General features: G+C 45.2%; 1 protein-coding gene across 2 annotated transcripts; it reads right to left on the bottom strand.

Annotated features, from left to right (window-relative positions):
* Window positions 1–6692: 6692 nt before the first annotated feature.
* ddi2 (DNA-damage inducible protein 2) lies at window positions 6693–25031 on the bottom strand. Of its 2 annotated transcripts, XM_078425225.1 has the most exons (10): window positions 24651–25031; window positions 18199–18337; window positions 16986–17249; window positions 16345–16471; window positions 15410–15537; window positions 14354–14482; window positions 13789–13892; window positions 13075–13264; window positions 11608–11668; window positions 9380–9515 (listed from the first exon to the last, which is right to left on the bottom strand). In XM_078425225.1, exons 1-9 carry the CDS (start codon window positions 24786–24788, stop codon window positions 11652–11654), a joined length of 1236 nt encoding a protein of 411 aa, XP_078281351.1. In that variant the 5' UTR covers window positions 24789–25031; the 3' UTR covers window positions 9380–9515; window positions 11608–11651. The 2 variants fall into 2 exon arrangements, with proteins under 2 accessions (XP_078281350.1, XP_078281351.1); XM_078425224.1 differs by lacking the exon at window positions 11608–11668 and having other exon boundaries at window positions 6693–9515.
* Window positions 25032–26567: the final 1536 nt, after the last annotated feature.

Below are 26567 nucleotides of genomic sequence, written 5' to 3'. Positions count from 1 at the left end.
ACCCCACACACACCCCACACACACACACACACTCCACACACACACCCCACACACACACACCCCACACACCCACACACACCACACACACCCCACACACACACACACACACCCCACACACACACACACACACACACACCCCACACCCTCACACACACACACCCCACACACCCCCCACACACACACCCCACACACACGCCCCACACACCCCCCCACACACTCCCCACACACACACACCCCACGCACACACACCCACCAGACACACACACACCCCACACCCACCCCCACACACCCCCCCCACAAACCCCACACACACACACCCGACGCACACACCCCACACACACACCCCACACACACACACCCCACACACACACACCTCACACCCCACACACACACACACCCCACACACACACACCCCACACACATACACCCCACACACACACCCCACACACCCCCCACACACACACACACACACACACCCCACACACACACACCCCACAGACACCCCACACACACTCACACACCCCATACACACTCAGACACACAGACAGACTCACTCACACCCCACACACAACCCACACACACACATCCCACAGACACACACCCCACACATACACACCCCACACACACACACACCCCACACACACACTCAGACACACAAAGACTCGCACCCCACACACACACCCCACACACAGACACACACCCCACACACAGACACACACCCCACACACAGACACACACACCCCACACACACACACCCCACACCCACACACCCCACACCCACACACCCCACACCCCACAGACACACCCACACACACCCACACCCCACACTCCACACACACACACCCCACACTCACACACCCCACACATACACACAGCCCCACACACACACCCCACACACAAACACCCCACACACACCCACACACCCCACACACACTCAGACACACAGACACAGACTCACACTCCACACCCCACACACACACACACAGGGACTCACAGACACACACACCATACACACAGAGACACACGCACACACACACACCACACACACACAGACAGCCTCACACACACACAAAGCCTCACACACACAGTCATGCACAGTCACACACACAGTCACACGCACACACACAGTTCCCAATACCAGAGTTGGGCAGCTTACAACCCAGCAATGTGAATACTCTGAAGAAAGGTCTCAACCAGAAACATCACTCATTCCTCCTCTCCAGAGATGCTTCCTGTCCGGCTGAGTTATTTCAGCATTTTGTATCTATCTTCGTTGTGAATATTGATTTCTCTATCTTCAAGTAACCCTTGCATTCCCTCTCTCTCCCTCCCCCACCCTCCTCGATGTACTATTTTCAATGTCGTCTTGGTGAGTTTCATTGTCTGTATAACTCGTTATCACTTCACCCACAGCTAACAATGGACCGTTTCCTTGATCACCGTTACTTTTTGCATATATTTCATTCCTTTTTTCTATATCTCTCTATATCATCGTCTCTTTTACCTTTCCCCTGACTCTTAAATCTGAAGAAGGATCTCGACCCGAAACGTCACCCATTCCTTCTCTTCAGAAATGCTGCTGATTCCACTGAGTTACACCAGCATTTTGTGTCTGTCTTCAATACAATACAATACAATACAATATAATACAATACAATACAATACAATATATCTTTATTGTCATTGTACAGGGGTACAACGAGATTGGGAATGCGCCTCCCATACGATGCAATAATTTAATTAGCTAGTCAGTATTAATTTAAACAACCCAATGAAACAAATTGTAACAGTTTTAAAACAGAATAAAGTGCAAGTAGATCTGTGCCGGTTCACTGTGCAACGTGACCATCCGGCTCAGCAGGACCGGTTCATAGCAGCTATGGCCCTGGGGATGAAGCTGTTCCTGAGTCTGGAGGTGCGGGCGTAGAAGGCCTTTGTATCGTCTGCCCGATGGAAGGAGTTCGAACAGAGTGTTGCAGGGGTGTGAAGAGTCTTTGTGGATGCTGGTGGCTTTTCTGAGGCATCGTGTGTTGTAGATGCCCTCCAAGGCTGGTAGCTGTGTTCCGATGGTCCTCTGAGCTCTATGGACTACCTGCTGAAGAGCTTTCCTCTCTGCCTCCGTGCAGCTGAGGTACCACACAGGGATGCCATGTGTTAGGATGCTCTCTATGGTGCAGCGGTAGAACGTCATCAGCAGCTGTTGGGGTAGACCAGACTTCTTCAGTGTTCTTAGGTAGAACAGTTGTTGCTGTGCCTTCTTGACCAGTGTAGCTCATAGCAGGAGGTGACAACAGCCAATCCCCAAACTGACCTACAGGGTACCTCAGTAATGATACCGCTGGGTCTTCCCCTTCCCCCTCTTTTGACCAGGTCACCCCTAATTACTCCCCACCCATACACTGATCCTCATGCCCCCTCCTCTCTGAACCCTCACCGTTCCCTCACCTCAACCTCCATCCTAAAAAAAGTTGCTAAAACTCTTTAACTCCCCCTCCCATTGCCACACTGACCTTTCTGTGTTGGGCCTCCTCCACTGAAAGTGTGAGGACCAACACAAATTGGATGAACGGCATCTCATATCTTCAACACCTCCCCTTGGGCAGTTTACAACCCAGTGGTATGAATTTGATTTCTCTAACTCTCTAGGTTCACCAGGTTAATTCCCGGGATGGCGGGACTGACATATAATTAAACAATGGATCGACTGAGCTTATATTCATCGGAATTTAGAAGGATGAGAGGGGATCTTGTAGAAACATTTAAAAATTCTTAAGGGATTGGACAGGCTAGATGCAGGAAAAATGTTGCCGATGTTGGGGGAGTCCAGAACCAGGGGTCACGGTTTAAGAATAAGGGGTAGGCAATTTAGGACTGAGATGAGGAAAAACTTTTTCACAGAGTTTGGTTCAGTTTAGAGAAACAGGCCCTTCGGCCCACCGGGTCTGCGCTGATCCCCGAATATCCCCCCCCCCCCCCCCTCAGGTCATTGGGAGAACGTACAAACTCCATATAGTCAGAATCGAACCCGGGTCTCTGGCGCTGTAAGACATTAGCTCTACCCCTGCGCCACCGTGCCATCTGGAATGACGCAGAAGGCTGATAATGGAGGTCAGAGCAGATGCGAGACAGAATTATACTGACAGGTTAAAGGAAGTCATGCTTGGAGCAGCACAACAGAATATGTAAACATTGTACACTGTAAACAATATGATAAATGAGAGAGGATGGTATCAGTGTGTGGGGAATGCTGGTCGGCGTGCCGAAGGGCCTGTTTCCGCACTGTATCTCTAAACTAAACTCAATTTACTCTGGTTTTGATTGTCGTATATCAGGAAAGATGTGGAGGCTTTGGTGTGGGTGCAGAAGGTTTGCCAGAATGCTGCCTGGATTTGAGGACAGTGCCACTCTGGTTTTACCCAATGATCAAGTCTGCTTGTGTAAAGTTATAAACGTTACCAAAAACAAAACTACATAGAGGCCGAGTACCAGACGGGTCTAATTGTCATGTACAATAGTTACAGCAATGCATTAATGTCTGCATTGTGATGTCAACGATTGCCATAATGAATCAGAATGTAACGACATTAAGAAAAGTCATGGGCAACTGACAATGGGATTTATTATACAAAATAATTTCCAATTCACAATGATAATCACGTTCTTGATTAGTACGGGTGGCAGGGAAGAAGGTTAGGAGGGAGAGATATGTCAGCCATGATTGAATGGCAGAGTGGACTTGGTGGGCTGAATCTTCTCCTATCTCTTATGACCTCAACCACTTCACCATGAGGAACATTCAAAGTGGCACAGGTCTAGACTTTAGAGATACAGCATGGAAACAGGCCCTTCAGCCCACCGAGACCACGCCGACCAAAGATCACCCCCTACACCAACATTATTCTATACACTAGGGACAATTTACAATTTTACCGAAGCCATTTAACCTACAAACCTGTACATCTGTGGAGTGTGGGAGGAAACCGGAGCACCCGGAGAAAACCCACGCGGTCACAGCAAGTATGTACAAACTCCGTACAGATAGCACCCGCAGTCATGATTTAACCTGGGTCTCTGCCGCTGTAAGGCAGCAACTCTACCGCTGCGCCACCATGCTGCCAACTAAGTTCAACAAAAAAATGACGTGTAGAAACTGAGGACCTTTTACGTGTAAACTAACCCAAGAGCAACAAATGCAAGTGTGGAGTTGACGTTTGGTAACAGATGATGTCAAGATTCCAGAACAATGGCCCTGATAGGAGCACACCGTGACTTGTGTTTAAGTTTAATTTATTGTCTTACTTAATTGTTCCCAATCGCTTTGAGGTTAACTTGCAATCCGGATGAATCTTCTTATCCTTAACACACGATGCAGCAGTTTAGGGGAAACTTGCTTTATATTTTCAGAAACATCATGGGGCTTTTCCCCATTCTGAATATTCCTGCTGCTTGCATTAGGAAATTAGAGAAATCAATATTTATACCGCAAGTGGAATACGAGGTGCTGTTCCTCCATCATTTGCCCCCCCCCCAAGTCTAGGAAAGTCCAATTTCTGTGCTGCCCATACATGTGAACAAGCATGCGGGAGACTGGCAGGATGGACGTGCCAGCCGGTTGCTATGAGGCTGCAGGCATTTCCTATCGCATGGGAATTCTGTTCAAGGCCACATTTCCAACTTGTGAAATGTTTATGATACCAACGGTTCTCAGGAACTGAACCCTGTTGTAACCTGGGGAGGACCTGCACTAATTTTGACGAATGAGTCTTTATGCAGATCAGACAGCTTACGAGAAAAAATATTCAAGGCTGAAAAAAGTTTACTTTATCTACATCTCACCCTCTGTATCTTTTACTGTACAGACCCAGGATCCTCGTGATTTAATACCTCCTTGGTCCAAACATGGAACGATAGAGTGCAATCATCTTCAGATATTTCTTTCCATCCGAAGGTGAACTGATAATTTCACAATGTTGTTTCGTCCTCAACTCCTCAGCAAGACAAGGACAATGTTCATACATGGGCTGATAAGTAGCAAGTAACGTTTGCACCACTTAAGTGTCAGCAGGTGGACATCGTGAACAAGAGATCGAACCACCCGCCCTTAACATTCAGTAGCATGATCATTAGTAACCGTCAAAATGGTGATATCACCAATGGGTGTAATGGCAGACAAGAGGCTGGGTGCCGTGCAGTGAGTGACTGTGTTCCTGACACCCCGAGCCAGAGGTGTAATGGAATACTCTCTCTTTGCCTGAACGAGTGTAGATCCAATTCTCAAGGAGCTCCACACCATCCAGGATAAAGCAACCCACATGCCTGGCATCCCATCAAGCACCTTAAACATTAATTCCTTCCACCACCAGCACACACAAACAAAACCCTTTCATTGTACCTCGGTACCCGTGACAATAAACTAAACGATGAAATGATCCGCAGTAGCTCTTCTGGGGTCTCCGATAACAAATCCCAAACCTGTGTCCTCTGTTATGGAGGACAAGGGAAAAGGTATATCACCACTGCAGGTTCTCCTCCATGTCACACACAGTTTTGATTTTGAGGTATATTGACTTTATTGCTTGGTCTACATCCTAGAAACTGCTACCGGATTGCAAGATGCTGGCTCACCATTGCCCTTCCCAAAGGTAGTTAGGGATGGGCCATAAGTGCTGGCTTTGCTGGTGAAGCCAAATGATGGAGGAACAGCACCTCATATTTCGCTTGCGCTATAAATATTGATTTCTCTAATTTCAAGTAACCCCTGCATTCTCCCTCTCCACCCATGCGGCACAGTGGCGCAGCAGTAGAGTTGCTGCCTTACAGCGAATGCAGCGCCGGAGACTCAGGTTCGATCCTGACTACGGGTGCTGTCTGTATGAAGTTTGTACGTTCTCCCCGTGACCTGCGTGGGTTTTCTCCGAGATCTTCGGTTTCCTCCCACACTCCAAAGACGTACTGGTTTGTAGGTTAATTGGCTGGGCAAATGTAAAAAATTGTCCCTAGTGTGTGTAGGATAGTGTTAGTGTGCGGGGATCGCTGGGCGGCGCGGACCCATTCATCATACTAGTTCCACTGTTCGTATCCCGTCCTCTTCCCCAGCCAACAATGAGCCATTATGGGCTCCACCCTTCCTCGGTCATCTGTTGCCGGCCCTAATTTGATCCAGCCTTTTCCTACCTCCAATTCCTTCCCCTCTATTTTCAGTCGGAAGAAGGGTTCCTACCCAAAATGTAACCCATCCTTTTTCTCCAGAGATGCTGCCTGACCCGCTGAGTTACTCCAGCACTTTGTGTCTATCTTCCCAAAAGATTCATCATTTTTTAAATTTAAAAAATATGGTTGTGTACCTATTGGGCCATTAGAGATCTCAGCCAAAATCTGTCAAGAAACTAAAATCAACAGCTTTATGCTTCTCATATGAGAACTGTATAAAAGCATAAAGTCAGGTACATGGATAGTAAAGGTTTAACTGGCTCTGGGCGAAACGCAAGCAAATGGGACTTGTTTAGATAGACACCTTGGTCAGCATGGATGAGTTGGGCCAAAGGGCTCATTTCTGTGCTGGTCTTTTTCAAAGGCTAGTCCACACTTTAACTACTACTACTACTGGCATTTTAGCTTTCAGAGGCAAGAAACAGGAACAGTTCAAATTTCTAGCCTTCATTAAGTTCAACCATCAGCAAACACAAACCAATATTTTGTTGGCAATAATTCTTTTTATTTATTTGGTTAAAAAAAGGAAAAAAAAGATCAGAGGTTCCAATAAGCAACCATTGAAGATTACAGCAACATCCCTAGTGACGCTTAACCAAAAAAAATCAGAATATCTTCATAAAACAACTTTAGCCAACTGTGAATACTGAATGTGCCTCATTTTCACAAGACCATTGCCCAGCGAAGGTGATATTGCTGACTCATTTGACAAAGGCTATAAAAGAGTAAAATAATTCTAAAAAGCTCTGTACTAAGACGGTGAAGTACATAAACTCTAATGGAGGAAACATGATAGAAATGTTCTATTTCTCCCTTTAATCAAATCAAACACCCAAACCCATAAACCCAATGTAGACAATTCCTGACCGTGCACAGATTTTAACGTCTAACATGATTCCACCATGAATACTCTGCACGCAAGTACATCATCTCCCGAGGATTTCAACCCAAAACGTCCCTCCTTTTCCTTGCTGTTCCATCTTTGAGAACATTCAGTTAAAAACAAAAATTGTAGGCATTTGCAATTCTAAGTAGCGTTAGGTACAATATTTAAATAGATGCATTGCTTGGGTTATAGGTACCTATGAATATGCTGGAGTGGGTTAAATTACTCCAGAATGGCACAGAAAATGCTGCTATAACCTAACAGGTTTGTTGGAGATGATGAGAATTAACTGTTAAAACTGGTTACTTCCAATACTAAAAAAGTGACTCTGATTAGACTTCCTTTGCTTCAATTAAAGATGCACCCATTTGGCGACCCATATGTCTGCAGTTCCAGCTCATTATTGTGCAACTGTTGCACCTTGAACTACGTCAAATGGGAACCACAATTCCTTTTGCCAGAAGCACCAGAAGTGCCAAATCTGTGTTTCCATGACAGCGCTCGAGTGCGTCTACGGCCTCCTGCCGAGTAAATCCCGATGTTCTTATTCGTTCAATGTTCGCTGCTGGGAAATTCTGGTTTGGTAAATCTGAAGGATGCCGTTCTATGGGACTCTCCAGAGAACGCCCATCAGGCTGATTCATGTTGGCCTCCACAGTCCTTTCACACATCATTGGATCAGCTGCTATCTCTGGACTGCAACCTTCATTATGTGACATCAAATGCATCTCAGTACTTTGAGAGTCCCGACTACTATTACCCACAGCAGTGTCAGATGTACACGCTAGGCTCTCTAATGATAATTCTCGGGTCTCCATCAATTCGTCGGTGGGGGAAACATCCATTTCATTAGTTAGATTTTTTGACACAAAAATACAACCTCCATCCACGTCATTTGTTTTCGGTATCAGAATTTCTTCAGATTCATCATGTGTCACATAGATGGGCAGTTCTGTTGTAAACTGATTAGAATACTCGACATTGTTGTCTCCTACTGAAGACGTTTCAGAATCGGCAGTTAACATGGGTTCATTCTCCCTTTCGGCTGCCGGCTCTGCATTAATACACACCTCACTTAAGGCATCGTTCTCCGAGCATTCATCAGAGACTTGCATTAGTTGAACACTTTCCTCCTGATTTGTTGTGACTGACTGATTATTGTCCTCTGATTTGGCTGACAACTTCAAGGGAGTGTCCCGACAAGAGACCAACTCACGATGCAATTCAAACAAAGTGGCCACGGGAGATAGGTGTGAATCATGCTGATCAGATTCCGAAGTCAGACCCTGCTGCTCGGAAGACGTTTTAATCTCAGTAAACAAACGCACCTCCTCGTGCTTTTTATCAGCAACAAGAAGAGCTTCAGACTTCCCTCCCGTGTCACCATTTGTAAACTCAACAGGTCCATCCACCCGAGCTGTGCAGGAGTTTGAACTAAAACAATTTTCCTTAATTTCCGTTTCTGAAACAAGGACCTTTTCCTCGTGCCTGTTGACGTGCGCCTTTGTTGACGTCGCATATCCAAGATCCTCTGCCTGTTTTTCTGCAACGCTCATTATTCCAGGATCACAGGTTTCAGCGTTCCCAATTAAAGAATCATTTGATAATTTTTTACCAACCTCAGTTTCCTTTGTACCACTTTGATCATTGTCATCTATCCTGAGATCTATTTCAGAGGGTTCATTGACATGCTCTAAGTCAGCCTCTGAACCATGAATTTCCTTTCCAGTTTCACTGTGCGGTTGCACTTCAATGTACGGGGGACCGCCAGTGGCGGATGCTTGGGCTGATGTGTCTTCTCCAACCGTATCAAACACAGAAGCAGTGTCTGATTGTGCAGCTTGGGAAAACTCGCCAACTTTTCTTAGTAGAGGCTCCTCCAGATCCATTCTTTCTTTGTTTAGGTTTTCCAGTTGCGTTTGAGGTCTTAAATTTTGAGGGGTATGGTCCTCCTGCATATCACACTCCACACCAGTCTTGTGTGAACACGTGTCTGTTAATATGCGCTTTGGCAGAAATTCATTGCCAGTATCCGAACTTGGATGTTTCAGAGTGTGTTGTGGGCTGCTGTGAACATTTTCATATTGTGGCGTGTGCTTTTCTGCTAATGAGGACTGAGAATTAGCAGACAGACTATGCGGAGACAGAGAAGTCAACAGGTTATCCAATGACCGTGAAGGTTTCTGGTATGCCGCCTCTGTTTCCATGCACTCTGGGTCCTGAAAGCTTTCTACATCTGAAAATTCAAGTTTGTTCTGGTTTTGTGTGGGAAGGTTAGCAGGGGCAGAAAGAGAATGGTCCAAGTAATTTTGGGGTCGGGGGACTTGAGATAAGTCACTTCTTGTAACAGGAAGAGGATGATGAAGATGATGAGGTGCTGGTAATGAAGGGCTCTCCGATGAGGTAGTTTTGCCGGTTTCTGTTCCGAAAACAAAAACAGAAAGTGGAACTCAGAATTACAGCTATGTATACACTTTATTCCAAATCACTATATAACCCAATTTCTCAATATTATTTCTTGATGAGCTGATGTTTCCCTTCATTATATATTTGGTACTGGTTTGGTAATATCAATGACCAATTTTATGGATCACATTTTAATTCCCTTGGGTAAATCTCAGTGTAATCCTTTCAATGAAGAGCAGTTCAATTCTAATTACCGATACGCTCATGACACATAACTGGATTTCCTCTGGGTGCTCCAGTTTCCTCTCACATCCCAAAGACACGCGGATTTAAATGGCCTCTGTAAATTGCCCTTAGATGAGAAAGTGGGATAACATAACTCGTAAAAGAGTGATTAATGGTTCTCATGGACATGGTGGGTTCAAAGGGCCTGTTTCCACGCTGTGTCTTGCAATCACTCAAAAATAACAACATGGACTCCCTCCCCATTGATCAGGAGAATGTAACAGGAAAGTTCAAAAGCATCTTACGAAGTTAAATCATAGCCACATACAGCTGGCAAGCACCTCCACCCCGAACAGTGAAAGGACCTCCTTCTATGTTCTGATTCGAAGACAACTGTAGAGTTAGCTGGGATGCTTGTGGGGATATCAAATTAATTTGTTGACAGGGTGGCATGGTGGCGCAGCGGTAGAGTTGCTGCCTGACAGCGAATGCAGCGCCAGAGACCCGGGTTCCATCCCGACTACGGGTGCTGTCTGTACGGAGTTTGTATGTTCTCCTCGTGACCTGCATGGGGTTTCTCCGAGATCTTCGGTTTCCTCCCACACTCCACATGCAGGTACGTAGGTTAATTGGCTCGGTAAATGTAAAAATTGTCCCCTAGTGGGTATAGGTCAGTGTGGGTGTAGGACAATGTTAGTGTGCGGGGATCGCTGGTCGGCGCGGACCTGGTGGGCCGAAAGGGCCTGTTTCCGTGCAGTATCTCTAAACTAGAATAGCCCTATTAAATCGGAAAGGGTAAAATATTGAAATGTTCCCTGGGATTATTCAGATATATTACCAGGCAGCTGTATTCCATGGCTCCCTAATGCTTTCTGCCACAGCTGATGCTGGAAATACTGGTGAAGAATAAACTAAAATCCCACTGCCACTGGGAAGAGCAATCTCACCAGCCAAATACTTTCAACCGTAAAATATAAAGTCCTTATATTAACGTAAATGATAGGCAATTCTACTTCTATTCTGGATAACAAAACCCCACATATGAGAAAGAGTGGCACGGTGGAGCAGCGGTAAAGCTGTTGCCTTACAACGCCAAAGACCTGGGTTCAATCCTGACTATATAGCGATTGTACCTTCTCCCTGTGACCTGCATGGGTTTTCCCCGGGTGCTCCGGTTTCCACCCACACCTCAAAGACGTACAGGCCTGTAGGCTGATTCTCTTGGTAAAATTGTAAATTGTCCCTTAGTGTGTGTAGGATTGTGTTAGTGTGCAGGGATCGCTGGTCAGCGTGGACCTGGTGGGCTGAAGGGCACTGTTTCCACCCTGTATCTCTAAACTAAAAGAAAGCTGGCAGCTCTTTAATTTGTATGATATTTAAATTACATGAGCAGCTACCCGCAGTAGTTCATCTTTCACTGAAAATAAAAGGGAATTGTCACTGTGAAAGTAACTCCCCCCCTCCTTTTAGCACAAAATGTTTTTCATTTTCAGTTCAGAAAGAGGAATACAATAAACCATATTCTTGGAAATGAATGTGCAATTCACTGCAAAATGTCCAATTTAGTTTAGTTTATTTTCACGTACAGTGAAAAACTTTTGTTGCATGCTAACCACTCAGCAGAGAGACAATACATGATTACAATCGAGCCATCCAAAGCGTGCTGATACACGTTAAAGGGAATAACATTTAGTGCATGATAGAGCCAGTAAAGTCCAATCAAAGACAGTTCGAGGGTCACTGTTGAGGTAGGCAGTAGTTAAGGACTTCTCTTAACTACTGTTGCTGTTATCAGGCAACTGAACCATCTGACCCGATGTGAATATTTAAATGTTGAACTGCGCTCTTACATTAGTCAAAAGTGACAGAACATTAAGTACCTGGACTGTAATCATCTTCAAGAGCAGCAAAAGTGTAACATGCATCAGTGACGTTGGCGTCCTGTTAGGATACAGAAAAACAAAACCACACCACAACAGCAAACTCCATTAGTCAAATGAGGCATGCGACATGCATATAGAATTACAATTACCGCAGATATCACACAGATTAATATTCCACGCAAACATACCTTGGCATTAATACACAATATAATATTAGCCATTAGTAGTCCCAGTTTAAGGAGTTGGCAAGGAGGCTGGACTGATCAAAAACATTGTACAAAAAACTGGCTCACTTAGTTGATAATGTGAATGTATGTGGATTTAACTGTAAAATGGCTTAATGTTCTACCTGAATCTATGCATTGAGCTGCATAGCACAGAAGTGGTAAGAAGTCCAAGGTGATTTAATTAACAAGAATCCCTGCTCTTGATCACTGTCTGGTATCTCCAGCCCTGTCATGCATATAGATTTCAAGTGAGAGCAGGATTGGTCTCTGTTCTAATCCCAAATTTGGCTGGTCTCAGACATACACCTGCCATTTCTCAGAAATTCTGACCTCAGGTGTTGTCTGTGTGGAGTTTGCACGTTCTCCCTGTGACCGCGTGGGCTCTCTCTCATATCCAAAGACATGTGGGTTTGTAGGTTCATTGGTCTGTCTAACTTGCTCCCTAGTGTGTAGGGAGTGGATGCGAAATTGAGATAACGTAGAACTACAGGTTTCCGTTCCGAGAAACCCATCGGAAACTGAAAGTATTGTAAGTCGAAATACATTGAAAGCGCGCGATCACGTGGCCGGAAGTGGCTCGCTGCCGTTTGCACCATCGCAAAGTCGAAACATCGTAAGCTGAGGAGTACCTGTAGTGTAAACGTGAGATTGATGGTCAGCATGGACTCAGTGGGCTAAAGGGCCCGTTTCCTTGCTGTATCTCTAAAACAATGTGGAAGTTGCCAGCAGCAATAGGATTGCACCCAAGCAATGTATACTATCTTTACAAAGGGAGAGGAACACTAACATTACACAGAAGAGACACACAAAATGCTGGAATGACTCAGAGGGACAGGCAGCATATATGGAGAGAAGGAATGGGTGACGTTTCCCGTTCACCCATTCCTTCTCTCCAGAGATACATCCTGTCCTGCTAAGTTACTCCAGCATTTTGTGTCCATCATCGGCATAAGCTAGCATCTGCAGTTCCTTCCTACACAAACATTACACAATTTGTGTGTGTGTGTGTGTGAGATGCGCCAAAGCATAAAATAATAACCTCTGATTATGTTCCTGTTATTGAAAATTATGAGACTCAAGAGACCAGAACATCACCCAGAGTCCGTTATATGAAACATCTACTGCAAATTAACTACATGAACATTTCAGTGGCTGGATCAAGAGACACCCGGCTTACAAATGTTAAATTATTTTGTACACAATGGTATTGATTATAAAGCGGCCTTTTGAAAGTTACCAGATTCCTGTGCTGATCTGTGCAGGGCCTCAGCCAGATCCTGATCTGCTAGTTCTTCAGTGTGAAGGTCATCTCGTGGCGTACCATACGCCAAACGGGCACATTCTGGCAGTTCTGCTTCAGATAAGAAGCGTGTCTCTGTCCCTGTGGTGCCAATGACCAGCACGTTGCGCTTCAGGTCAATGGAACACTGCAACGGAGCAGAAAGGGAGAAAGAGCAGAGTTTAAAACAATATAAATTAACCTAGTTGTTCCAAAGAACCAACAGAAAGATCTTCAGAATTAGTTCAGGCAGGAACTGCAGGTGCTGGTTTACACCGAAGGTAGTGATGTTTCGGGTCGAGACCCTTCTTCGCAGTCTGACCCAAAACGTCACCCATTCCTTCTCTCCCTTCACAATTAGTTTATCTCGTCGTGCGATAAAATGCTGCCAGTACACTGGAATATAAAATCAGCACAGGCAATTGGTCCCAGTGAATTTTAAGAAAAATATGTTCAAAAAGACTCCCGTGAAGAGCCTTGTGATGTGCTCTGTAAATGCAAGTTCCAGTTGTACAATTGTTCAAATGGCCTAGGATAGTAAACGTCGTGGAATTACAGTCGTGCAATTCCTGCTACCAATGTTGACCTGTGCTATTTCCCAAACCCATCCTGCATAACCTCCTCTCTTAGAGAATTTATCTCCGTGACTTGGAAATGTTACTTGCCTCTTACCTGATGCCTTTTGAGCATGTCCAGTCCAAGCAACATATCCATCGGCTGATCTTCCAGGAGAGAGAAGGAGCAAGGGAGAAAGTCGCCTTCGATCTGAATCTGGGCTGTACAATACATACAATACATCAAATAAAGAGGCTGAACTGAAGGCTAAACCCAGCCTGATGCCACTGATCTTCGCTATTCCCATTCCATGGCCACAGTATTGTTGCCTAGGTATATGACTTGTCTGTTCACACATTTTGCCCACCGAGTCCGTGCCACCCAGCGATCGCCCCCATACACTAGCACTATCTTGCACACGAGGGACAATTTACAATTTTTTACCAAAGCCAATCAACCAACAGACCTGTATGCCTTTGGAGAGTAGCAGGAAACTGGAGCACCCAGAAAAAAAACCCACGCCGTCACAGGGAGAATAGTAAAACTCCATACAGACAGCATCCCGTGGTCAGGATCAAACCCAGGTCTCTGGCGCAGTAAGGCAGCAACTCTACTGCTGTACCACCACAATTCTGCTGTCAACTTCAATATGTCTCGTAATGATCAAATTATAACCACTCACCCAGGTGGACTCTGCCAATGATTTTTTGTGTTCCAACACCTTTAGCGATCCCTGCCCACCGCCTATCAACCAAGCGCATAATGTTGCACCTCTCAGCACACGCCTGGCTCATGATCGTCATCTGTGCCCCTGTGTTAGTGATAAAATACATTCATTGACACATCTGGCTCACAATTCTGTTATCAGACAACTAAGCAAAAAGAATGAGGAATCGTCCCCTCCCTCTACACGTAATTCAACCATGCCAATGTCTTGCCTGGAGATTAGTGATGGTGAACAGATTTTCAATTGCATACAATCACAGCTGTGATTTGTAATAAATACTAATCATGTATTCATGTCTATATTGAGGGTATCAGGACAAAGAATCAGGTGGACTCTGAAGAAGGTCTCGATCTGAAACATCACCTATTCCTTTTCCCCAGAGATGCTCTCTGACCCACTGAGTTATTCCAGCTTTTTGCGTCTATCTTCGACTTTTAATGAACCATTTTAGAGGACATCTATAGGTATATGGGAGAGAAAGAATTGACTAACTTTGAACTAAGGTGTTGTCAGATGAAAAAAATTCATACAATTTCTGTTATTCAATTATGTATTTTACAATTTCATTAGCTGATCAACTTGCTCTCCCCATCTATTAAGTTGGACTATCACGAAGCATTGAATAATTGCAGGAAAATCTATAGTAATCTTGATAGATTGAAAGTTGGCTCACTGAACGCTGATTCCCACACTCAATGGGCCAGACACTGTTTGACACAATTCACCTGGTTCTGTTTCGCATGCTCCTTTGAAACTTACCTGGGCCTAGTTTCCTTGCACTATCTTTAAATTTACTGACTTCACTGGAAAATGTATCATTCTAAAGTGTAACATCTGAAAATAAAGTGACTTCGAAGAACATTCAAAGTATTAATACAATCACATCCACTAGTCTGGAAAATTCCGATGGTCCAATACCTCAAGCATGCCAGATTAACAGAGTCTAACAGTACTACAATCATTGTGACAAACGGTTCAGACATTGACAAGTAACTTTACATGTGAACTCACCTGAATCTACAAATGCCTTGACTGGATTCCCATTAACCTTGCAATTGATGTAGAGCATTACCACCTGACCAAAGCTCTCTGGCGATTCTTCCATTGCAATGGTCATATTCTCCTCGATGTTCTGCTGTCTACAATACAAAAGTATCTGTTAAGCCAATACACTAGCCACAAGCCAAATCCAGTCGCTCCTCAAGCAGAATTTACTAGCAGAGAACATGTGCTGAGATCAATGACCACATGGAGTCACACAGCATGAAAACCGACCTCTCCCACGTGCCTCAACTCCATCCTATCCCCCTTGGTCCAATCTCTCCCGACATATGTCCAAGATACCTCACATGCCCGTCTCTTTAATGACTTCCACTTTCCGAGCCCCCACTCCCTCATCTTTACTATGAACACTCAGTCACTCTACACCTCCATCCCCCACCAGGAAGGCCTTTAAAGCCCTCAACTGCAGAACCACCCAGTTTCCCTCTACTAACACTCTACTCTGCCTAGCGGAGCTGGTCCTCACCCTCAACAACTTCTCCTTTGACTGTGGGCACTCGCATGGGCCCCAGCTATGCCTACCTCTTTGTAGGATACGTTGAACAATCCCTGTTCCAGGCGTACACTGGCCCTATCCCCGAACTCTATCTCCTTTACATTGATGACTGCATCGGTGCTACCTCCTGCACCCATGCAGAACTCATGGACTTCATCAACTTCACCTCCAATTGCACTCAAATTTACTTGGACCATCTCCAACACCTCCCTCCCCTTTCTTGATCTCAGTCTCCATGACAGGAAATAGACTATTGGCTGACGTCTATTACAAACCCACTGACTCCCACAACTATCTTGACTACACTTGCATCCTGCAAAGACTGCTATATACAATTAAATACCAGGAGTGCCAAGCAGGAAAACTCAAGAGCTATATTGCAAAGTACCGGATGTCTTCCTCAATTTTGGCCTGGGCCTCCAGGTCAAAGGGGTCGGCATTCAGAAGTCGGATCCTCTCCTGCTCCCGACGTGCTCGCTCCTGCTGCTGCTCTCGAAGAACCTTGGTAAACTTATCTACAGAGAGGAAAGACAAACCAAACTGAAAACAATTGCTTAGCCACTGAGACGCTGTATTTTATACATGAACTGTGGAGCAAAGAGGATCTATTTTAGCACTGTAGATTTAGGGTTCAATATATCTGGGCAAATGGAGAAATGTTGCAGCCTTGACCTCTGGTGTCTACGGGGAGTTTACATGGGTTCCCTTGAGTGCTCTGATTTGGTCCCACACCCCAAAGTTGTGCAGTTTGGTAGGTTAATTGGCTGATAGAATTTGCTCCTTGTGTGAATGGCAAATCTGGGGGAATCTTTATGGAAATGTCGGGAGAATAGAACAGGATTTTTGCAGGATTAGTACAAGCAGATGCGTGATGATCGGCATGGACTCATTGGGCCAAATGGCCTGTTTTGACTATGAAGAGACAATGCCAAGAACAGAGTGAGGAAGACAATAAAACAATTGAAAAGAAGCCAGACAAACACAGAAGGGCGAACACCACAGATAACAAGACAGAATTTCCATATTCACCAACATCTCCACTAAGAAGTGCGTCAGCTAATGGAGGGTTCCTCTCCTTCAACAGCGAAAGCTCATGTGGATTAGCCAAAAGCATGTCCCGGAGTAAGGCTGGATTATTTTCCAGACTGTGTGGAGGTGGCACGGCGGGAGCAGAATTTGTAGAGGTGCTGGGAGTCGGCAGTGGCTGGGGCTGGGTCACTGCACTGGGCGCTGGATTCCCGGGCGCCATTGATCCAGGCACCGAGATACCACGGAAATCAATCCTGGGAAGTCCTAATGGAGCAAGGAGAGAGAAGCATTTAGGTTAAACAGCATAATATCCATGTGTGAACCCCATAATCTTTCACTGCACTGAAAGGCAGCATGTATTAATGAAAGCTTAGGAGTCTCATACACCTCTTGAACAGTAAAAATAAATGTTTGTGAACACAAACATTTTGGAAAGTAATATACGACAGGCTCCAACTAAAAGCTAGATTTCCCCGTGGGCATCTCCATCCTCCAGTTGCTGTAACACGGCAATAAACCCACCATTAATTATGATTATTTTCAAGCAGACAACATCGTAATAGTGGGACTTCACTCATTGGACTCAAACCCCCAAACAAAATATTTCTAACCCACAGCGATTAAGTTGAGCACAATATCTGAACATTAGCAAATCTTGGGTGGTCATTAAACAGCCTGCGACACACATTGTGTTGATGGCATCCTCAGTTGAAAAATCTCCAATTGTCTTACAGTTAAATACTTTAAGATTATTTATAGCTACTCTTGAAACTAGGTTTCCACAAAAGGTGCAGTATCCAATGGCCATTATTTACACAGGGCCTGACAGTTACCCACAAGGTGTTCCAATATGGAAGTATACTGCAATTGAGCCCAATCTTGCCCACACAAAAACATTCAGATATTTTCCAGCACAACAGCAATGTAGAAGGAGAAAACGTCAATGGCTTTCTTTTCCCTAATCCAGAATTGGTAGGCCAACGATATCGCTAATGCTAACTGGTCACCAAGAAAAAAGGCATCTTGGCAATGTTCACTTCCCTCAAAGTTAAACTATCTTGAAATAATAATTGTCATTGTTACCTCTTGTATTATGTTGGGATGGAGTGGGGGGGGGGGAGGGGCGTTTCAAAGCAGTAAATACAAGGTCTGAGAAGGGCAATGAATTGATAGGCAGTTACTAGTGACCCCATATTCCTATAGGATCTCTCACCTGGTACACCTGGAAGTGGTACATTAGACTGCACCGGTTGTCTGTCCAACTGTCGCAACACCAATACGTCGCCATCTTTGAGTCCGTATGCGTTCAGTGTCATATGATCATCTGTTAATGGCCTGTCTGCAAAGATTATCTGAAACAGAAACAACACTCGGATTTAACACTAACATTCTGCACTATGGGCATCGTCTGTGTGGAAATTTTATGTTCTCCCCGTGACCTGCGTGGGTTTTCTCCAAGATCTTCGGTTTTCTCCCCCACACTCTATGGACGTTCACGTTTGTAGGTTACTTGGCTTAGTAAAATTATAAATTGTCTCTAGTGTGTGTAGGATGGTGTTGATGTGCAGGAATCACTGCTCAGCGTGGATTCGGTGGGCTGTATATCTTGTTCTTGTTCTGGCATCCGTCCATCTGCGGGAGATGATGGTGCGGCTTGGCGTTGTCCTGCTTGGAGAGGGGGATTTTGTGTCCTCTCCACTTGATTTGGCTGCTGAGCCTGGGCAGGTAAATGGGAATACAAACTTGCCCAGCATCTGCATTCCCCTCTTGACCTGATAGGCGGATTCCAGAGGAACGGCGTGGCTGCTACGTCTGGGTTGCCGGAGTTGCCGGAAGGCGGACGCACGAGGGATCAGCCGACCATCCCTAGGGACTCCAGCGCCAGTGCCTTCGGCTCTCCTCAGCCTTACCCACAAGGCCGCGTGGTGCTATTTAACCCCTAGTTGGAACCTGGTTGATGGACGTCCGGACATGTCCACACGCCGGTGGGCCTGCATGTCGCATCTCTGGGGGCCAGAGTTCTTCCGCGCAGATTAGCCTGGGACTGAGGGTGGCCCCAGTCACGAGGAGGCACTGCGGGAGTCTTGATAATGCAGAGGTTACATCTGATAATGCAGAGGTAAGGGGGAGTCTTACGCACTCGGCTCACGTTTTCGCAAAAAACTGCTAGCCAGAGGCTACACTAAATTAAACTAGTTAAACTAACGTTTGGTGATTCTACCAGTGGCAGACGCTTCAGTCGGACACAGTCTCATCTCCACCACAGTCTCAATTTCTTGACCAGTGAGAATGTAGGAGATAAAATGAAATCTGCAATTTTTTTTTGAAATTCAAAGAAAAGATTTTTTGGAATTTTAATGATTTCCCTCTTCTCCTTGCTTCAACATGAATCAAAGAGATAGATTGTGCCCTCCACAACGTGTCTAAATGATAACACCTTCAATGGCAGATGAAGGAATCTTGAGCAAAACTTGCTGGAGGAACTCCAGAGGTCAAGCAACATCCGTGGAGGGAATGAGGGTCAGAGGGTGGTGAATCTGTGGAATTTATTGCCACAGACGGCTGTGGAGGCCAAGTCAGTGGATATTTTTAAGGCAGAGATAGATAGATTCTTGATTCGTACAGGTGTCAAAAGCTATTGGGAGAATGGGGTTAGGAGGGAGAGATAGATCAGCCATGATTGAATGGCGGAGTCGACTTGATGGGCTGAATGGCCTAATTCTTCTCCTAATCCTTATGACAGGCAACAGTTTGGGTCAGGACCCTTCTTCAAACTGATTGTAGTTGGGGCAGGGAGGGAAGGGAGAATGATCACAGGCTGGTCTTTGTGGAGGGAATATGGAGAGGAGAGGAAAAAGGCTCAATGGACTAAAGCAACAATCTAAATACTTTGAAGTAGAGACTGTAAGAGTTTTTCAAATCCAATATCTTTGATATCATTCTTTAAACAAAATTGTTGTTAATGAACTGAAATCTTGCACCCATTATACAATTTAAGTTACTTAAATTAGTTGCTCTCCATGAATAAAGAATGGCTTACTTAGTCTAAGAAATATTAATGGAAACAACCTGTCTCATATCTTCATTGCGATGGGTTCAAATTTCGAGACTGCGTTTTTAAATATTAATTTTGAATATGCTAACAAACTCCGCCAAAGGGAAAGTGATAGCTTTAATTACCAAGTTTGTGATTAGCCAGTATTCTAAAAGTCAAATCACAGGCATTACATACAGTGCAACACACACCGTGTCTGCATGGTGTGGGGAGGATGACATCCCAGTGAACAGCAGACCGTGACCACACATGGATTGAATGGGTGAGGCTGCAGTGAGACCGGCTGTCAGCAGCGGGTGGGAAGGAGGATACCTGCGAGAACTTACCATCTAACAGAGATGAGTGGCGAGATTAGAGGTGACGCTGTGTTTCAGAAAGTGACGTGTAGCAGGGCAAGAAGCTGATTAGTACGTAGGGCCAGGTAAGAATTTCCACTAGTTTACTCCCTGGGATGGCGGGACTGTCATATGAGGAAAGATTGGAAAGACTGGGCTTGTATTCACTGGAGTTTAGAAGGATGAGAGAGGATCTTATAGAGACGTATAAAATTATAAAAGGACTGGACAAGCTAGGTGCAGGAAAAATGTTCCCAATGTTTGTGGAAGTCCAGAACCAGGGGCCACAGTCTAAGAATAAAGAGTAGGCCATTTAACACTGAGACGAGAAGAATTTTGAGTTGTGAGTTTATGGAATTCTCTTCCACAGAAGGCAGTGGTGGCCAATTCACTGGATGAATTTAAAAGAGAGTTAGATAGAGCTCTAGGGGCTAGTGGAATCAAGTGATATGGGGAGAAGGCAGTTGTGGATGATCAGCCATGATCACAATGAATGGCGGTGCTGGCTTGAAGGGTCGAATGACCTCCTCCTGCACCTATTTTCTGTTTCTATGTTTAACAATTTGAGCTTGGGTTGGAGTAAGGTAGGGGAGCAAGATCGGAGAGAGAAGACACCTGAAATGCCCCATTCTAAGCAGCGGGTGATGCCTGCAGCCCTGCAGCAGCCGGCAAATCCACCCCCATGTCTCCCATGTACAGAGTATCCACTACTCAGGCATTCATGACCCAGGGGAAGACCTGCAGGTCAGTCAGCCCCTCAGCCTGCTCTGCCATTCAATAAGATCACGACAAATCCTTTCATTCAGCATCACGTTCCTGCACATATTCATTTTGATGAATACAGTGTGGCCTTTCAGATGTAAGGAAGAATTATAGATGCATTGGAGACAGTTCCATTAGGCTCACTACCTCTTAAGTGTAAAATGTTTTATCTGTCCTGAATGGTTGACCCCCATTAGTTTGGAACAGTGAGCTGGACATTCCCACCAATTTCACATCTACCCTGATTAGCTCCGTAAATATTACGATACAAGGATACAGAGACAATTGGTTAGGCTAGTTCATGGAGGACACATTACCTCTGCAGAAAGATACAGATATGTTAAATGCGTGCAAAAGTTTGGCAAATGACATATAATGACATATAATGAATGAATGAAAGAATGAATAAGTTTATTGGCCACATACAAGGAATGTGTCTTGGTGCTCTGCTCGGAACTATGATGTGAGGTTAGAAATGTGAGGTTAGAAATGCAGAATATTGCTTAAACAAACACTGAAGAATGTTGCTGTACAGAGTGTCCTGGGTATCCGTGTTGGTAAGACATTTATTTAGCTTTCTGGGAGAGTAAGTACCAAGGAACAGAATGTTGATCTTTAATGCAAGGGGACTGAGTATAAAATTGAACTTCTGCTAAAACTGTATGGGATGTTAATGAGGCCATGCATGAAGAACTATGTAAATTTCTGGACTCTCTATTTAAGGAGAAATATAAATGTATTGGATAGTTTTGTTAAGGCTGATTCCTGAGATGAGCTGAGTTACTTTCAAGGTTTTTTTTTTAACAATATTAAGTCAACAGCAATTCTAGCTTCATCAGAACTGACCCTTTCTATTTACATCTTGTCCTGATGGATTACCAGCAAGTTTTAACCACCCGCTCTCAGCCAGTTCCACCACTATTTCCATTAGAACATAAAGTGCTGGATGAACTCAGGAGTTCTGGCACCTTCTGTTTAGCGAAATGGAGACAACGTTTCAGATCAGGATCCTTGTTCAGACTGCACCAGCTGCACTTTCTTGCCTTATTTAGTCTCTCTTGGTATCCACCCAGTTACAGAGGTTCCCATTGTTCTCTTCACCCCTCCCTCTTTCCACAGCCTGAAATATTTGCATTTTCACTTTTCTTAGTTCTTTGTTCCACAAATGCTGCCTGACTTATTAAACTAGCCCAGCATTTATGGTATGATTTGCCTGAATAGCGTGTGCTACAGATTTTTTAAATGGTAACTGTGATAATATTTTTTTACAATGTTAATTGGGTTTTTACAGGGTAGATGCTGAAGGGACATTTCCCCTTGTGGGAAAATCTAGTACTAGGGGGCATAGTTTCAAATGTAAGACTGCCCAATTAATGGTATAAGAAATGGCAGCTGAATTTCTTCTGTGAGGAGATTACGATCTTTTGGAATTCTCTGTCCCAGGGATGTGAAGACAGAGTAATTTAACGTATTCAAGGAAGTGATAGATTTTTTTACTGTAGCGGAATCAAGGATTATCATGAAGAAGGAAAGTAGAACTGAGACCAAGGTCTGAAGAGCCATGATCTTACTGAATGGCGGAGTAGTTGACTTCCTCCTGCTCCTATTTCACGTGCAAGCTGATTAGTAGGCAAAACCTCAGGTCAATTAAGAGTCAAACTGGTCTTCTTTCATTTACTTGTTTTAAATTGTGTCATGGTTGATATGTAGAGACAGCTGCAGTTATATCTCAGTTTGTAGCTACAGATGGTTTCTATTGCAAGTTGGTGGAAGGAATGAGCGGTGGAAGAGAAATGTAGCCAAATACTGCAGCCAGGAATAGGAAGGCTGTTGTATCGATAGCACTGCTGCAAATATATATCTGAGGTTGTGGATATGCATTCATGAATGTAGGTGCATTTATAACTACATACAGAGTTTACGTATCCAGGCACGTTATATGCACTCAGATTTCTTCTTCTTTCTTCTTCTAAGGACCCCCTCGGTCATGGCTGACCATGGGTGATGCACTCAGATACATATACTATAAATCTGAAGAAGTATAATATCTTAACAAAACGGTGGAAAAGTATTGTTCATTAACAAACCATACAACCTCAACAAAACTGAATCCAATGCATACCATTCTGAAGAAGGGTCCCTACCCAAAACATCAGCCGTCTATTCCCTTGACAGATGCTCCCTGACTCGCTCAGTTCCTCCGGTATTTTGTGGTTTGCTATATAGTATATACTCCATTTGTGATTTGTGTTCACACGGTTTTAAATAATGTTATTTCCTGTATAATTACTATCGAGGAGAGGTATATTAGTGTTTATCTGCCAGATAAACACACATTAGTTGAAACATAACCGGAATCAGAGTTTATACTCCAGTTCATAACTCTGAATCTGTATTATGCGACTGAGATCAGATACAGTTGGGTTCATTTAAAACTATCTTGACCAACGTATTCAGATGTTTGCAGGTTTAATTGTGTAGGACGGAACTGCAGATACTGCTTTACACCGAAGATAAGACACAAAATGCTGGAGGAACTCTGCGGGTCAGCAGCATGTAGGGAGGGAATGAACAGAGGACGTTTCAGAAGGGTCCCAAACCAAAATACCATTAGTCTATTCCCTAAACAGATGCCAGACCCGCTGAATTTCTCCAGCACTGTGTTTTACTCAAGACATCAGCATCTGTAGTTCATTCAAAGGATGCTGCCTGACGCGCTGAGTTCCTTCAGGACTTTGTGTTTTAGGGAGGGCATACCTGGGTGTGGCAGACAGGATATGAATGTTTGAGTTTAGTTTAGAGATACGGCGCGGAACCAGGCCCTTTGGCCCACCGAGCCCGCGCCGATCCCCACACACTTACTCTATCGTACACACACGAGGGACAACTTACCATTTTATCAAAGCCAATTAACCAGAAAAAAACCTGTACGTCCTTGGAGGAAACCAGCACACGCAGTCAGTCAGGATCGTGCCCATGACTCTGGCGCTGTAAGGCAGCAAATCTACTGCTGCGCCACCGGTCAAGTCAATGGATATTGTTAAGGAAGAGATAGGGTGGTAAATCTGTGGAATTCATTGTTACAGACAAGTCATTGGGTATTTTGATGGCGGAGATTGATAGGTTCTTGATTAGTACGGCTGTCACGGTTTATGGGGAGAAGGCAGGAGAATGGGGTTGAGAGGGGATGATAGATCAGGCATGTGCCTGATAAGTGCACTACTTGCACTTTATTCTGTTTTAAAACTCTAATTTGTTTCATTGGGTTGTTTAAATTAATACTGATTAGCTAAGTGATTTATTGCATCGTATGGGAGGCGCATTCCCAATCTCGTTGTATCCCTGTACAATAACAATAAAGATATATTGTATTGTATGATTGAACGGGGGGGGGGGGTATAGACTCAATGGGCCGAATGGCCTAATTCCGCTGCTGGAACTTATGAACCAGTGTGCCTGGATCCTGGATGTTCAGCTTGTGGAGGCCCCGCCTTGTTGCTTAGTTGGTCTCACCTGGCTCTCGGCGGCGGGGATGTTGCTCTCCATCTCACAGAGCGACCGGAAGGTGTTGAGCTGGAGGCCGCTGTCCACCTGCAGGGTGAAGGTGATCTCGCTCAGGTCGCGCCGCACACAGTACACGGTGAGCAACATGGCGGCCGGCGGGCGGGCGGGCGGGCGGCACCGGCACTCCCTCAACACTCCCACGCCGCACCCAACCGGCAGCAAAGCCAAGGCCTGCAGCCCGAACCCCCCCCCCCCCGAGCTCGGAGCCTCAGATCCCGGCCCCGAGCAGCGCCTGAACAAATCCTCCCCACAGACACAGTCACACACACGGCGCGTTGTCCGCCCGCACCGCACCGCACCGCACCGCCGCTTGACTTCACTGTCGCAAAGCAGCGGCCACACCGCCGTAAAGCAGCACCCGCGACACGTGACCAGATGTGTCACAATGACGCGCCCTCTTGATGAGGGACTCAAGCAGAAAGTGGGGCTTCATTGCTCAAACCATGAAAGCCCAGTGTTTCATTGTCATCCCAGACCAAGTGGACCCGTTGGGCCCAAACCTCTCCTGCATTGGTGCAGCACCCTCTCCACCCCCCCCCCCCTCTCCTCTCCCCCTCCCTCCCACTCCACCCCCTCCCCTCCCTCCCACTCCACCCCCCTCCCCTCCCTCCCACTCCACCCCCCTCCCCTCCCTCCCACTCCACCCCCCTTCCCCTCCCCTAAGATGCTAAGAGGTTGCAGGGTGACTTGGACAGGTTGTGTGAGTGGGTGGATGCATGGCAGAGAGATGCAGTTTAATGTGGATAAGTGTGAGGTTATCCACTTTGGTGATAAGAATCGGAAGGCAGAGTATTATCTGAATGGTGTCAAGTTAGGAAAAGGGGACGTACAACGAGATCTGGGTGTCCTAGTGCATAAGTCACTGAAAGGAAGCATGCAGGTACAGCAGGCAGTGAAGAAAGCCAATGGAATGTTGGCCTTCATAACAAGGGGAGTTGAGTATAGGAGCAAAGAGGTCCTTCTGCAGTTGTACAGGGCCCTAGTGAGACCGCACCTGGAGTACTGTGTGCAGTTTTGGTCTCCTTGACGAAGGATATTCCTGCTATTGAGGGCGTGCAGCGTAGGTTTACTAGGTTAATTCCCAGAATGGCGGGACTGTCATATGTTGAAAGACTGGAGCGACTAGGCTTGTATACACTGGAATTTAGAAGGATGAGAGGGGATCTTATCGAAACGTATAAGATTATTAAGGGGTTAGACACGTTAGAGGCAGGAAACATGTTCCCAATGTTGGGGGAGACCAGAACAAGGGCTCACAGTTTAAGATTAAGGGGTAGGCCATTTAGAACGGAGATGAGGAAAAACCTTTCCAGTCAGAGAGTTGTGAATCTGTGAAATTCTCTGCTCAGAAGGCAGTGGAGGCCAATTCTCTGAATGCATTCAAGAGAGAGCTAGATAGAGCTCTTAAGGATAGCAGAGTCAGGGGGTATGGGGAGAAGGCAGGAACGGGGTACTGATTGAGAATGATCAGCCATGATTACATTGAATGGCGGTGCTGGCTCAAAGGGCCGAATGGCCTCCTCCTGCACCTATTGTCTATTCTTCATTTCTCATGAATATATGGCATTTTGAAGCTAATGAGGCACGTTCCAAATTCTTTCCCTCATTATATTATTTCATAGTAGCAAAAAGTATGAAGTTGGTGTCCAGAACTACAAACGTAACAGCTTTTTTCCCCGTCTTGATACTCTTGGCTGTGTCTATTTGAAGGGGGAACAAATGGAAAAGTGAAATACAGATTTAGCTTAGATTTAGAGAGTTATTCGGCACAGAAATTGACCAAGTCCACCATATGTATGCTGACCATTTCCCCCCATCTAATCCCATTTGTTCCCATTAGAACCTTCTGTGCCTTGCCTATTTAAG

The sequence above is a fragment of the Rhinoraja longicauda genome, chromosome 30 (assembly GCF_053455715.1).
Source record: "Rhinoraja longicauda isolate Sanriku21f chromosome 30, sRhiLon1.1, whole genome shotgun sequence".
Taxonomy (NCBI): Eukaryota; Metazoa; Chordata; class Chondrichthyes; order Rajiformes; family Arhynchobatidae; genus Rhinoraja; species Rhinoraja longicauda.
The sequence above is the reverse complement of the archived record's forward strand: the minus strand, read 5'-3'. Positions and strand labels throughout refer to the sequence as shown.

Bases quoted from the DNA above. Each gene is read 5' to 3' on its own strand.
- ddi2 (XM_078425224.1), bottom strand. From the start codon at position 24,788: ATGTTGCTCACCGTGTACTGTGTGCGGCGCGACCTGAGCGAGATCACC. The intron at 17,250-18,198 runs GTGAGAGATCCT...TTGCTCCATTAG, and splicing joins ACCACTTCCAGGTGTACCAG to GACTTCCCAGGATTGATTTC. The intron at 15,538-16,344 runs GTACTTTGCAAT...TTTGTATTGTAG, and splicing joins AAAATTGAGGAAGACATCCG to ACAGCAGAACATCGAGGAGA.